Source organism: Symsagittifera roscoffensis, chromosome 2 (assembly GCF_963678635.1).
Source record: "Symsagittifera roscoffensis chromosome 2, txSymRosc1.1, whole genome shotgun sequence".
NCBI lineage: Eukaryota > Metazoa > Xenacoelomorpha > Acoela > Convolutidae > Symsagittifera > Symsagittifera roscoffensis.
The window spans coordinates 24,475,084-24,491,400 of record NC_087063.1 but is presented as its reverse complement, the minus strand read 5'-3'; the positions used below and the strand labels follow the sequence as shown (position 1 = coordinate 24,491,400).

At 32.5% G+C, this 16,317-nt stretch overlaps 1 protein-coding gene across 1 annotated transcript in view; it reads left to right on the top strand.

Annotated features, from left to right (window-relative positions):
- Nucleotides 1-1,173: 1,173 nt before the first annotated feature.
- Nucleotides 1,174-16,317, top strand: part of LOC134839756 (coagulation factor XI-like) — a 28,833-nt gene continuing 13,689 nt past the window's right edge. The window contains exon 1 of the mRNA XM_063855379.1: nucleotides 1,174-1,392. Within this exon, the coding sequence (XP_063711449.1) occupies nucleotides 1,174-1,392 (219 nt within the window). The remainder of the gene's footprint in view (nucleotides 1,393-16,317) is intronic.

Below are 16,317 nucleotides of genomic sequence, written 5' to 3'. Positions count from 1 at the left end.
AGTAACTTTGAGAAGTGCATATGCTTATCTATATATCTATTGTTAGTATTGTTTAAGGCCACTTCATTCTGACCGTAAAGGTCTCATGACTGAATTCAGTTCTTCGGTACGCAGTTACTTAACTCAGTCGGACTCAGTATATCAGTATATCAAAAGAAAAGAGAAACAGATTTCATATTAATTAAAATTCTGAATTGTACAATTTTGTCTTCACTTCGTTTAAGCAGTCCTAGGCGATATCACAGGGGGGATATGGAAAAGAGCCGAAATAAGTCATGCAGTCCTAAGGATCTTGAGATGATCATAGCTTACAACCTCACCCAATCACCTTGGCTCTTTTTCCTCTCTGCCAGTTGATACGAGTTCTCAAATGCTATTTTAAATTGGCTCTTTTCCACTTCCCCCTTTTAATTTTTTCGGAAGATTAATAGATAAAAACGTGGGCTCTTTTCCAGTTTCCCCCCTTTCAAAATACCGAGTTTTATGTTTGTTTTACGTGTTATTACGGCTAAATGTGTGATGTTACGCTGTAACGTATGAAGAACAAATCTTTTCAAAAATGTCGATTTGTTCACCACGTCAAATTTTATTGCATGATGACAAGGTTAAATATAATTTTAAAAATTGATTTGAAAGGCGGGGACTGGAAAAGAGCCAAAACTTATTTAAAATGTTTTTACAAGTTATAAACTGCATTGAAACGTGTCAGCGTGAACAGGTGAACAAATTTTCACAACATTTCTTACATGCAAAATGCCGTGTTAACAATTTTTGAACAATTTTTTTTGAAAATAGCCTTTAAATTGAGTTCGGCTGAAAAAATTCTACATTACTACATTGAAAATTTAAAATGTGGGGTGGGGGTGTGAAAAAGAGCCGCCCGCTATAATGGAACATGTCAATGTCAGTGTGCACAAGAGAACAATTTTAAACATGTTTCTAAAACCCACCTTTACGTTATGTGAGCAGTTTTTAGACCATCTAAGTTTGCGAGGGGCAAAAATCTGAAAAAAAAAGATCCGGGAGAGAAAATGCTCCTCCCGCTATAGTCCCTTATCCTTGTATAAAATATAGCTTCTACTACCCGTTAATTTTATTACTTGGGGGAAGGGGGGCTATAACTTGCTGAGGCGATATAATGTGAAGGAGCCGAAAACATCGATTCTTTTTAGAATGGAATCGAACACCAAAAAGTGTCCAGCGCGACTAACTACCGCTCGCGACCAAATCTGTCTGGCGTCTACATACACGGGTGGTCTCTGCTTCGGAGACGAAGGAGCACCCGCCTACATCCTGGACAAAAGAGGCAACCCACAATGCCTCATTGGAATCCTGAGTGTCATTGAATACTACCCGGACGATCTGTGCACTGATTGGGGTGTGTACACTGATGTGAGGCAACACCGATCTTGGATCGAGCAAAACTGGGTCTAGGCTCGGACACTTAGCAAAGTCAAATAAGACGAACAAAGTTAATAAGCAATATTAACGTCACTAAGAAATAAAACTTAAATAAATGCAAAATGGTTCATATCCTTGCTCTGAAAATTGTCGATTCGATTCAATTTATTTGTTCTAGGCTGTGGTGAGAAACTGGAAAAGAGCTTTTAAATTGAGTTTTGCTGAAAAAAAATTGTACTGCATTACTACATTTAAAATGTGGGATGGGGGTGTGAAAATGAGCCCCCCGATATAATGGAACGTGCCAATGTCAGTGTGCACAAAAGAACAATTTTAAACATGTTTTCAAAACCCACCCTTACTTTATGTGAGCAGGGCACTTAGCAAATTCAAACAAGACTGCTCATATCAGAGCGAAGCCCTGAATGTTCCGACTGCCTTTTAAGGTTTATGGAGCAGTAATAACATAAAAAAATTAAATGTAATAAAACAAAATTAAAATTTTTTTTTCTTAAATTTGAAATTTTTATGAAAATCATCCACCCACACGCATTGTAAAGTACAAAAATATAAATTTCGCTCCTTGTAACAAATCAATTATGGCAATTAAGCTTCTTTCAACCAATTTGGAACAATTTCTAAGACGGATTAACTCTCAGGTACGAGTTAAAAGCGCGAATTGTATCGCGCATTATTTGTCCCAAAATGGCCAAAATGCCAATGTTTAAACCCCCATAACTTTACGAAAAATGATCACAAGTGAAACATCTTTTCAAGTTTGAGCTCATGACAACAATATCTTTTGAATGATATTAAAAAATTCCGTCAAAAATGGCTAGTTAACAAGTCGAAATGTGTCTGAAGAAAAAAAACCCACCCCAAGCAAAAATATTCCGTTACTTTCGTATCGAAAGTCGGAACAATAAGACCAACAAAGTAACTAAGCAATAATAATGTCACAAAGAGATTAAACTTAAAATAATCGATGGTTCATATCGCTGCTCTTAAATTTGTCGATTCGATTCAACTTATTTGTTCAAATTACAGCTAAAATGATCATTTTCAAAGGTTCTAACATCCATTTTTTTTGAAATATTTAGAGTTTGAAATTTCGTGCAGCCTTATACCCGGATAACCTGGAGAAAAATGTTTCTTGATAGCCGAAAAATTTTAATGCAAAGGAGAGTATCATAGAAGAAAAACCATAACAGCTACAACAGCCTTAAATTTCCTTAAAAAACAAAATTTATAAAAAAACGTTTTCTCACTTTCCGAAACATGACAAGTTTTTGATTTCTTCCGCCACATATGAGCTGTGCCCAAGCGATATAAAATACCTTTTCGTGAAATTTTACGTGGCAGGGACACATTTGAGAACAATCAGCTTATAAATGCAGGTTTTATGAACTTTTTTTGAAAAAATCTCTCACTCCTACCTTACAAGGCAGTTGCTCGATGGTACTGTAATTGAGGCCCTCGCTCTGCGCAATTTCTCTGGTTGAAAAAACATAACCATGAAAAAATTTCTTCTCATCTCGCCGAAAAAATTGATACACTTTTTTCTTACTATCTCCCCACTTTTCAATTATCTAGTTTTATAGTTATACGTGTTTTTTTACCTAGATGCGTGACTTTAGGATGTAAAGTAGGAAGAAAAAAACTGTTTGCAATTGTTAGTTTGTTCACTATGCCAAGTTTTGAAGTCCGAAAAATTTAGAGCGATTTTCCAAAATTGAAGTTTAATGGTGGGGGGGGGGGGGGGGGGTTGGAAGAGCCAAATTAAATTGCATTCATGCAGTAGCCTGTATATTCCAGTTTATTAAAGCAAACTTTTATCAAAAAAAAATTACTCCTACTTAATCGGATTTTTTTTAAACTTACAGTTTGAAATAAAGGGATTTAATTATTCCAATAGAGCAGTGCCGTATTGGTGACAAATCTGCTTAATTGGTTATTGTTCCGACTTTCGATACGAAAGTAACGGAATATTTGAGCTCGGGGTGGGTTTTTTTTTCTTCCTGTTCCTGAGCTTAAATTTGAAAAGATATTTCACCTGTGATCTTTTTTCGTAAAGTTATGAGGGTTTAAAGATTGCCATTTTGACCAATTTGGGACAATAAACGCGCGATATAATTCGCGCTATTAACGCGTAAGCGGAGATTTAATCCGTCTTAGAAATCGTTCCAAATTGGCTGTAAGAATCTTATTTGCCATAATTGATTTGTTAAAAGGAGCGAAATCTATTGTTTTGTACTTTATATGGCGTGTGGGGGGATTATTTTTTATAGAAAAATTTTCAAATTTTAGAAAAATTTTTTTTTCATTTTATTTTATTTCATTTAATTTTCTTATGTCGTTTATGTTATTACTGCTCCATAAAAGTTAAAAGGCAGTCGGAACTTTCAGAGCTTCGCCCTGATACGAGCAGTCTTGTATTTTTTAAAAAAATTCTAATGAATTTAAAAAAATTAGTGCAATTTGGTAAAATTTTCTCATACTTTTATGAGTTTGACAGAGGGAAAAAGTTTCGAAAACTAAAAAATTTGAAAAGATAGTACAAACTGAAAAAAGCAATACAAATTATATACAGATCTGAAAGATATTTCACACAGATTTTATAGAGGTTCTTTACAATGAGAAATGAACAAGTTTGGCTCGCCTATTCTCCTCCCAGCCATGAAACAGAAAACTTTCTAGCTGAAAACAACGACTTTTGCAAGCATATATGGTTGAAAGCCCAGTAGGTGCAAAAAATGAGTTATCTGAGAAATCAAAGAACTTCAAAGACCCCATACTACATGTTTCTGCTACTGCATGTCTCAATTCCCAAATTGTTTCACATAAAGCAAGTAAAACGGACTGAGAGGCTTGATACATGGGCTTTGAGAACCTTATCTCCTGAAAAGAACAAAAACTGATGGCTCTTTTTCCTTTTCCCCCCACCTCACATAAGCGTCAATTTTATGGTGTAACGAGGGGTTTTACAAGGTTATTTATGAAGACCAAAAATGTTTGTCATAGCCTAATTAGTTCGCATGCCAATTTTTGTAACATTCGGATAAAGTGAACAAAACTTCACTAGTAAAATTTTGCAGGTGGGGGGGGGGGGGGGGGGAGGAAAAAGAACCAAACTGATTTCACATATTTAGGTCTATAAAAAATCAGGCCATTTGAATTTACAGAAGGGCCTTTTATTTAAGAAGTTTTTTTTTCTTCAAAAATCTAATAATTTTTTTCATTCAGCAAACGATTTCAATAGTCGAATAACACATCACGTTTGTTTTGGCATACGTTCGGAGACAACTAGATTCAAAGTATAGGTGACCTGGTTAACATTGGTTGGCTAAAATTATGAATAATTCAATTTTTTTTGCTTTTTATCTATAGTCTGCGCTTTTGTTGGAAAGAGTTCGCAATATTTTTCAAAGCAAAAAGAGGTTTGCAGGTTTTTCAAATGTGACGTCCAGCAATCTCATAATGTCTCAGAAAATGGTGCTCCAGGCAAAATCGGAATTTGCGCAAAAACATACCCAACGATTTTGAAAATAGTTTTTTTTAAATCATGAATTACTGCGAGAAATTTGCAAGTGCATCTCAAGTGGAACCTGATCCAAACTACATTTTATGATTCGATAAAATAGATATTTTACCACTGTAAAGTATTTAATATTAACCAATCATGATCCATCTAACTAACAACCCATTTATTTGTAAGTGCTGAAATTACTTGTAATTTCAGCACCAGAGAGATTTGAATTTAACTTAGAAATTAGTTGTCTCCCCAAGAGAACTTCAGCCGCCGCAACAAACCAGTATACCCTAGATCTATTGAGCCTAGCAGAGACTAGTTAAACACCCTGAGACTAGAAAGTATAAGAGTAAGATTAGGATCGGTATTAGACTAAGAAGTTGCACGAAACTATCCGGCCGAAAATAAGATAGCGTGACGAGCAGACTGTGTACCCTATCCGAAATTACTCTATGAGTTAACCACATCGGTCATAACTCATCTGGTGCGACCATAAGTCTCGAATAAGACCTTAATAGGTTAGAATTAACCAAAAAATAGATTAGAATTTAGACAAAACATTTTAAAAATGTTATACGACAATAATTTAATCGAAATGTGTCTACGACTCAATAGATCAGAGCCGATATTCCGAACGATAACAGAACTACCCGGAATTGGAAGAAGACCTCGAACAAGAGACGACATACCTCAAAGTAGAAACTTACCAAGTAGTTTTATGATCGTACGGCAAAAGCCAACACAAACTTTTATATTTAGAATCTTATTAGCAATGAATTTAGATTTTCATTTGCAAACATAAAGTTTTGAAGTAAATCTTCATGATCATTTCAGGCGCTAAACAAAATTATTAAAATGCAATAACGATTGATAAAAAGATCTCAGATCGTTTTCTTAATTTCTGCAGTCTTATATAAAACATATTTGAAAAATATTTATTGAAAATGAAAATAAAAATTAGTAGCATGACAATAAATTGTTAGTAATCATAAAATCCTCTGTTGTCCCAGCTTTATCACCTAAACATAACAGCAATCATAAGTTCACTATTATCATTAAAAAACTAAATCTTTTTCTTAGATAAACTTAAACAATTTTAAACTTAAATGCACTTAAATATCAAGGCTTATCCTTGGATCTAAATTAATTTTCTATTTCACTAAATTTAAAACCTGATCATCAAGGCCTATCCTTGGATCAAAAAGAACAATTTTGTTCTCCCCACCCACTTAGCAAGTGTCTAACGACCTCAAACGTCGATTCACTATCCAACCCTTCCAACCGACCCAAGATTAATAGAAGTTTTTAAATAAAACTAACCATTCAAGTTAGGATAAACAGTGAAGAACTTCGGTTATTCATCCTTCACTTGAACCCTCCTCTTACCAGACCCAGGATAAATCTTAGACTTAGTAAGTTTAAAACAGTATCTAACGAACTACTTGCGTTCTAATTATACCTGAACCTTGTGGATCGATTTACTATTCTCCAACCCTTGAACACAATCACTACCCCTAAGTAAGATTAAGTAAGTTAACACCTTAGCTTAGACTAGCCACGAGAAAGTAAAAAATCATTCTTCGGAATCGATATACTTTTCTCTCCAACCCGAACAAAAAGACCCAGGTTAAGCTAACCAAAAAATCGTAAGGACTAACAGTCTAAGAAAATAGAAATCACCTAACAACTTTTTGCATCCCTCATCCTAAACCTTATCTCATTCAAAAATCTAGGAAATAAACAAACAATCGTTTTACACAACTGCGAGATAGATAACTAAAAATACGACCTTGTAATCACACCTCATACGCAAACAGTTGGATACATTAGAACAAAACGACTAACAATAAAAATAAAAATAATAAACAAACAAAGACAAATCACACGAAAAAGATTTTCAAAAAACAGAAACGCATTTTCAGAATCAGAAGCCAGCAATTTAGATGAACTCTACAAATTAAAGGAATCAATTGATAAAAATTGTCCCATTCACGATCAATTATATTTTTCCGATTCAGAAACAACTTCAAATTCATCAAAAAGAGGAAAAAGAAGAATAAAAAAGCAATATAAACACAAACCAGTAGACTTGTATAATTGGAATCAACCAATTAGACACATCGATAGTTATATGTTAACAGTCATTAAACGAAAAAATGAGCCACAGCCACACTCAAAGTGACGATAGTCCAGATGACGAAGAGGTTTATCCCTTCCTCATAGATGCACCCGAGCTCTTAAATTTGTTTTGAATTTCCTCTTAAATTTGTTTGAATCCGGAATCAGCCCATGTAAAGCAGAATTCCCAGATGTGAAAATCAAAAGACAAATTATTGAACATTATCTGAAAGACATATGTAATTTAACACAACAATACGGAATCTACACCATAGAATTCAGCACACCAAATCCGAATCATCAAAAATATGTAATTCAAACAGACGATCTTGAATTAGAATTTTCAAAAGTATTCTTAGAATATATTAAAAGCATACAATATCATAATTCACAAAGAGCAAACTCCATATTCACTAACGAAGTTTTTGCAATAATATATACTTATACTTCTATATTAGAAAAAACAGAATTTCAAAGTATCTCACCAACTGAAACATCCAAACATACAAAAGTACGACAGGAAATCACATTATTTTCAACCTTCCTACATATAATCAAAAAAAATTTCACTAAAAACGATGTTTCACAACACACAAAACATGACTTACAAAAAATTTTGGCATGGTTTATAATAGATTATTTCACACACAATATAGACTTAATTTCACAAGCAAGAAAAAATTTCAGACCTCAAAATCCAAATGATGATACTGCCATTACAGAACAGTCAGACTACGTTTGGGACCCTGAATGGTCTCATCATGCATTTATAAACATTCCACAATCAATCTCAAGTCAAGCAATAAGTACAATATCTTACCAAAGAGATTACGTAAAAGTAGTACCACTAACCATTGATGCAACACCATTAAACTACAACACATTTTTACCCGATACACGAAATAACAGTTTAAATTCGACCGTCATACATAATGAAAACCTTAATGGAACTAGAAATCTTACACAACAAGATATCCAAACACCATCACACTTCATAAATGAAGAAATTGTCCAAACAACAACAACTACACAACAAAGTACTTCACCAATACATCCAAATTTAACAACACCAAAAAATACAAACACTTCACTGGCACAAGTAACCTTACAGTCAACCGTTAAACCTTAGGTTGCTTCAAAATATTCACAAATGGATTATCAAACATATAGACCTATGACAGTACCATCAAAACCACGAAGAACGTTCACAAGAAACACTTTTGCAGAACACAACTATAATTATGCACATTCATCAAAAACAAACTACCCCCACGAAAAACTAATAATAACCATGTATGTTCTCACTATTGGGATAACCCAATGACAACAACCAACTCAGTAAATTTTCGGACTAATTCACATCCTCCACAGGACCATAGTGAAAGTTATCCATTCTTTCAACAAAATAAAAATAAAAAGCAAGCACCTCATCAAACGGATTACTTATTATCTGACGATGATTATTTACAACCAGACATTTTTGCACCATATACCCAAGAATATCGCAAACAAGGATCGCGACGACCTCATACACATAATAGAATTTTTTCTCCAAATCCAACAGATACACGAAATCAACAACCAATCCATATGTCAAATCCAATAAATACACAATCTTTTCAACCGATTCAACCACAAAACCCAATGAATATGCACTCGTATCAACCAACTCAATTGCAAAATGAAATACCACTCCCATATTACCTTCAACAACACGAAATAACAAAAAATCAACTTTCAAATTTTTCGCAAATGCCAAATGCCGCAGAGTCACTACAGATGACAATGAATCCATACCTTATGGGTGGATTATCAATAACATCAAATAAACCACTAATGGTATTCACAGGAACAGACCCTGAATATACTGTAGAAGATTATTTAAATGCAGTAACAGCAAATTTAATTTTAAATATAGGACCTGAACCAATTAATACGCCGCTACATCAAAATTGGATACATCGACGCACAGCGTTGATGCAAACAACCTTAGATGGCGCAGCTCAAAAACATTTTTCAGTATTACCTATAGAAATAAAATCAGACTGGAAAAGATTTACACAAGAATTTTCAAAAATGTTTGACTCCGAAAGAAATAAACAACACCAAAGAGTTTTATGTAATGAAATTCGCAGATTACCAAATGAAACCATCAAACAATTAGCAGTACGTATCGAAACACTAGTTCGAAAAGCATATTCACTAAATGCACATGACTATAAAAACACAAAAATGACAAAAATTTTAATGATGACCTTAACACCTCAATTAAGAAAAATAGCAATAAAAAAGAGAGCATCTCATCCTTCTTCAATTCGAGAGCCAGATTTAGATTTTCAAAAACTAGTAGACAAACTAGAGCAAGCGGAAATCACAATGAAACTTGAAGAAACAGAAAGTCTAAAACTACAATATGTTAATCGAATTGAAACAAACACTACAAATATCAATAACCTACAGGAATCAGATACAGACTTAGTTGAAAAAATCACTGAAATACTAAATATTTACGAAAAACACCCAGATTTTAAAGGCAAACCATCTTTCAAAAAATGGTGTAATTATTGCCGACGATACGGACATAGTATATCCGAATGCAGACAAAAGCAACAGGATAACCAAAACAAACCTCAAAAATATAAAGAACCAAATAAATCATTCTATCAATACATGAAGAAAGATCAAAATCTACCAAACAAAAATGTATTCAGTAACAACAGTTCAGGAAAACCACTTCCGAACAACACCAGTTACACGAGAATTCAATCACCATATAACTCAAGTTATAGAGGAAGATCACCAGAACGAAGAAATACACAGAATTCTTCACAAAATCATTATAATCGATCAAATAGTCAAAATAACTATTCGAGATCAAATTCAAATGCAACAAAATTTGTTTCTTGATCCAATTCACAATCAAACCCAGGAAATAAAAATTATTCGAATAATCAATCACGAAATTCATCATATAACAGAAATAGAAACTATTCTCATAATCGAAATAGAAGTTATTCAAACAATCGAAATCAGAATTACCCGAACAATCGATCAAGAAATAATTCATATAACAGATCAAACTATCACAGATCAAACAATAATTATCAAAACAGATCACGAAATAATTCACAAAATCGAAATTCAAGTTATAATAATCAATATAGAAATTATTCCCAATCACCACATAGGAATAATAACCATTATAATAGTTCTAAACATCGATACAGAAGTAGTACACCAAAATATCAAAACCATATTAATCAAGTACAGTCAAATGAAGAAACATCATCAGACCCCCCAGGTATTGATGACACAGGAAATAATGAAATACAACTAAATCAAATAAACTGTGAATCATCAGACACAGAAAGTGATACAGAAAATACCATATCGATAAATATGATAGAAGTCGAAAACGACTACGAACCTATTATATATGAACAACCTTTTACATCACATATATATGAAAATCAATTGGAACTACTTCACAATTATTACATTGAACCCATCAATACTACACAAACTGCACGAGAAATAAACGAAATTAACACGGCAAGTAAACCCAACGAAAATGACAAAACAAAATGTTTAAACACAAATTATATCTATCAAAATATACAAAAAGAAAAACCCAGAGAAAAAATTTGGACAATACCATTTCTCTTAGAAAGTCCAAGAACAAAGAATTTCAACCACCAGATCTTGAAATTGATTTTTAATTGATTCAGGAGCAGAATCAAACATAATTAACATTCCCACATGGAATGAAATCAAAACATTACACCCAAAATTAACGCCTCTTGCAACCTCTAGTAAACTAGCAACAGCACAAGGATCAACATTAAAAAATTATGGAAAAGTTCAATTATTCCTCCTCCCCACAAGAACAATGGAGCAAAATAAAATTCTAAATAAACCATTTAAACAAATATTTCATATCACTGATATTAAACACAATATCATTGGTATACCAATTTTCTTTAAAAATATACTAACAATCAACATCTTGAATAGTAAACTACTAATCAAAGATAAGTACACAAAAACAAAAAATACAGCTCTAAGACTTTTTCAAAGATTAAATAAACAACCACCATTCTTTTCAAAATTTTATCCAACTTATAACCAACAACGGAAACACCTGAAAACACTATCAGGAAACATATATAACTTTTCAATAAAACAAGTTCACCAATATGACAAAAGTCAAAATAAACAACAACTCTTTATGTCAGACTTTGAGTTTAAACCTATTCATAAGTTTTTCAAAATCACGATTTCATCTATAAAATATTTGAAAAATACGAATTCAGACATCATTTTGTTACATGTGTATAACAACACACCGTACCAAGTAACATTACCCTTAGGACTTTTAGGATATTGCGAAACAAACGCTACAATATCACCCGTATATGAAAAAGCATACCGCGTAAATAACATACTCCAATTATTAGATATTTGTCAATCCACAATTCTTAACGAAGAACTATCCATAAATAGTATAATAAGCAATGAAAAGAGGAACACAGATTATTTCACAAAAACACCATATTTTAAACCAACATTCAATATAACAAACTACACAAAAGAACAACAACAAATTTTGACGATGTTTAACTTTGAACACTCGCAAATTACACAAATCGAATTTGACGAACTAGCAAAACAACTGTTAAAATATTCAACAGTCTATGCAACATCAAAATTTGATGATGGGAAAATCAGTTCATCACTCCATCTCCCGTTAAAACCTGACGCAGTTTTCAAAAAACAAAGAGCAAGTAAAGTACCAATTCATTTACACGATAAGGTAAAGAGATTACTGGATATTTTCGAACAATACAAAATTATCTCACCAGTAAACAAAGAATAACAACCAAAAGGTAGCACATTTATTAACCCTGTTATCATCCTTGCCAAAGGAGAATCATTAAAAATAGTTTTAGACGCTAGATATCTCAATTCATTGATAGACGAATCAAAATGCAATTGGCCTATTGAACCAATACAAGTTATTTTAACAAAAATAAACGGAAAATACTTTACAACCGCATACATGAATAGTGCATACAATCAAATGCCACTAGATGAACATTCACGACGTTTAACACAATTTGGTATTGGAAATCAACAATATGAATTCAATCGCCTCTTCTATGGAATATCCATAGGACCAGCAGCATTTTCAGCTTTTATGAGCAAAGTTTTTAGACCACTAATACTTAAAAAAAAAGCAATCACCTATTTAGACGATGTTTTTATGCAATCACCGACAAAAGAAGAAATGTTTACAGTTTTAGAACACTATCATAAAATTCTTCAGAACGAAAATCTGAAGGCCGCCCCCAATAAATCACACTTCTTTTTAACACGAGTTAAATTTTTAGGACATAACTTAGAAAGAAACACAATCACTCCATTAAAATCACGCATTGATGATATTCAAAAACTTCAACCACCAACAAACAAAAAGAAAATCCAAGAATTCCTTGGAATGTTAAATTTCTTAAGCAAGTACGTTTACAAAATGCAATTATATTTAAGACCATTCTACAATATCCTCAGACAACAAAATAATTTTGAATGAACCACTGAACATCAAACACGATTTGAAGAAGTCAAAAAACTTTTAACTGAACAAATTTCAAACACAATCCCAGATCCAAATCAACCATTCTACGCAAGGTGCGATGCTTCAAATTTTGGCATCGGCGCAGCATTTCTACAATCACACAGTGGTACAAATAAAATGAACCTTATATCAGCAAATTCCCGATTATTCACTCAAGCAGAGCTACGACTCTCAACTCTAATGAGAGAACGTACAGCTATAATTTATACACTTACAGAATATGAATTTCTAATACTTGGATCAAAACATCCAACAGTTCTATTCACAGATCATAAACCAATCGTTTTTCTCTTTACACAAAAGTCAAATCCAAATCATCGAGTTTATAGGTTTCAATTAATACTAATGAAATTTCCAAACTTACAGTAGTTTGGGCAGCAGGAAAGAATCTTGCATTACCAGATACATCAAGTCGAAATACACCACCTGAATTACTTACACGAAAAACTACAGTTAAAATAAATAAAAATATAAAATTTTACCTTGCAAAAAAAGAAAACATCACCCCAACTAGAATGCAAATATGCAGTAAAAACTGACATTGAACAATCACAAATAAATAATCTCCAACACTTCCCACTTTACTTAGATTGCCAAAATAACCACTACGAAGTTGATCTACTTGGAACATCAACTTTCAAACCAATTCCATACTCACAATGGATACAAAATAACACTCAACAAAAACGAATAAAACACCACTCGCATAAAAAGGACCTTTTTCCGTTAATTGAAAAAGAAAACTTAACTGATAAAATAAATTTATCAGGACCACAAACAAATGATTCAAAAAACACAATAAATGAAGTTTTTGACCTCCATGACCCACTTGACACAATTCACTTATCTAAATTAGAAATTGAAAACATTTTTCTCCCTCCAACAGATAAAATTACAATTAACATCTTGAAACAATATCAAAATCTTGACCCAGTAATTAGACAACTAAAATCATGGCACAAATACAAAACTAAGCCCGTAAAGGCAGATACCACAATTTTAGGAAATAAAACACTCCTCCGATATTTTCGAAATTTTAATAATACAACAATTAACGAAAACACAGACCTTCTAGAATACCATTTAAACGATTCTACAGTTCCCTGTCTCCCTTTAAGTATGATTCTAATAGCTTTTAACATTTCACATACACAAAACATTAAAGGACACTCTGGATCAGAGAAAACATATTCAAATTTTACACAAAATTTTTACTTCTCAAATGCACCAATTTGGATAAAAGTACTCTGCAGTGATTGTATAGTATGTCAGCTAAATAAACCTTATCCAAATCAAAAAAAAATAGCACAAAAACAAGATTTTAAAGGACAAAGTTTATATTTTAACCACCGTATATCATTTGATACAAAAGGACCAATTTCACCATCCTCTGAAGGAAACTCCTACATTATGGTAATTTTTGACGCATTTACACACTATGTAGCACTCAACCCAGTACCACATTGTAATGCTTACTATGCTTATACAACACTTTACGAACACTGGATAGCCAAATTCGGATTACCCGAAATTTTAGTCACAGACAACGGTACAGAATTCAAAAATAATGAAATCATCACATTATGTCATTTATACAACATTAAGCACAAACCGCGTACATCTCATGCACCTTGGACAAACGGTTTAGTCGAAGGTATGAACCGTTCACTACAAGAATATCTTAGATGTATCATAAATGGAAATGATACAAGATTTTAAATAGAGATAAAAAAACACAATGAAATTTATCAAAAAGTAACAAAAAAATTGTTACAAAGGCAGAACATTAATGAACAAATAAATTCACGCTTTACACCAGCCTCAGATTTAAAAATTGGAACATTTGTTTTAATACCAAACTTTAGTTGATCTACTTGGAACATCAACTTTCAAACCAATTCCATACTCACAATGGATACAAAATAACACTCAACAAAAACGAATAAAACACCAGTCGCATAAAAAGGACCTTTTTCCGTTAATTGAAAAAGAAAACTTAACTGATAAAATAAATTTATCAGGACCACAAACAAATGATTCAAAAAACACAATAAATGAAGTTTTTGACCTCCATGACCCACTTGACACAATTCACTTATCTAAATTAGAAATTGAAAACATTTTTCTCCCTCCAACAGATAAAATTACAATTAACAGCTTGAAACAATATCAAAGTCTTGACCCAGTAATTAGACAACTAAAATCATGGCACAAATACAAAACTAAGCCCGTAAAGGCAGATACCACAATTTTAGGAAATAAAACACTCCTCCGATATTTTCGAAATTTTAATAATACAACAATTAACGAAAACACAGACCTTCTAGAATACCATTTAAACGATTCTACAGTTCCCTGTCTCCCTTTAAGTATGATTCTAATAGCTTTTAACATTTCACATACACAAAACATTAAAGGACACTCTGGATCAGAGAAAACATATTCAAATTTTACACAAAATTTTTACTTCTCAAATGCACCAATTTGGATAAAAGTACTCTGCAGTGATTGTATAGTATGTCAGCTAAATAAACCTTATCCAAATCAAAAACAAATAGCACAAAAACAAGATTTTAAAGGACAAAGTTTATATTTTAACCACCGTATATCATTTGATACAAAAGGACCAATTTCACCATCCTCTGAAGGAAACTCCTACATTATGGTAATTTTTGACGCATTTACACACCATGTAGCACTCAACCCAGTACCACATTGTAATGCTTACTATGCTTATACAACACTTTACGAACACTGGATAGCCAAATTCGGATTACCCGAAATTTTAGTCACAGACAACGGTACAGAATTCAAAAATAATGAAATCATCACATTATGTCATTTATACAACATTAAGCACAAACCGCGTACATCTCATGCACCTTGGACAAACGGTTTAGTCGAAGGTATGAACCGTTCACTACAAGAATATCTTAGATGTATCATAAATGGAAATGATACAAGATTTTAAATAGAGATAAAAAAACACAATGAAATTTATCAAAAAGTAACAAAAAAATTGTTACAAAGGCAGAACATTAATGAACAAATAAATTCACGCTTTACACCAGCCTCAGATTTAAAAATTGGAACATTTGTTTTAATACCAAACTTTAATACCCAAAAAGGAATTTCTAAAAAATTACAACCCCTTCGTAAAGGACCATACCAAATAATCGCCAAACCCACCGACGTAACATATAAAATCACCGATTCAGACCAAAAAGAAATTGTTCAACATAGAAACAATCTATTGCCTTAATACCCAAAAGAATACGCACTACGCGAACTAACTCAATTATATTCTTTCACAGGTTTAAAAGTTATTCAAAATCACCCACATTTAAAAAATGAAATAAATGAACAAAACGACATTCACCTTGAAAAACAAAATAAAAAACCAACTACAACCAAAAACAATTCAAAAAAGCTCGATCAAAAAACACCTCAAAAAGAAAGGAAAAATAGGAAAATGATCGAAAAAATTATACCCCAAGAACAAGTCAAAAAATCAGAATATAGAAAGTCATCACGACTTAGAAATCAACCACGTAAAAACTACAAAACATTCATCCCACAATCTAAAATATTAAAGAAAGTTGAATTTCAAAAACAGCTTTAATTTTAAAATAAA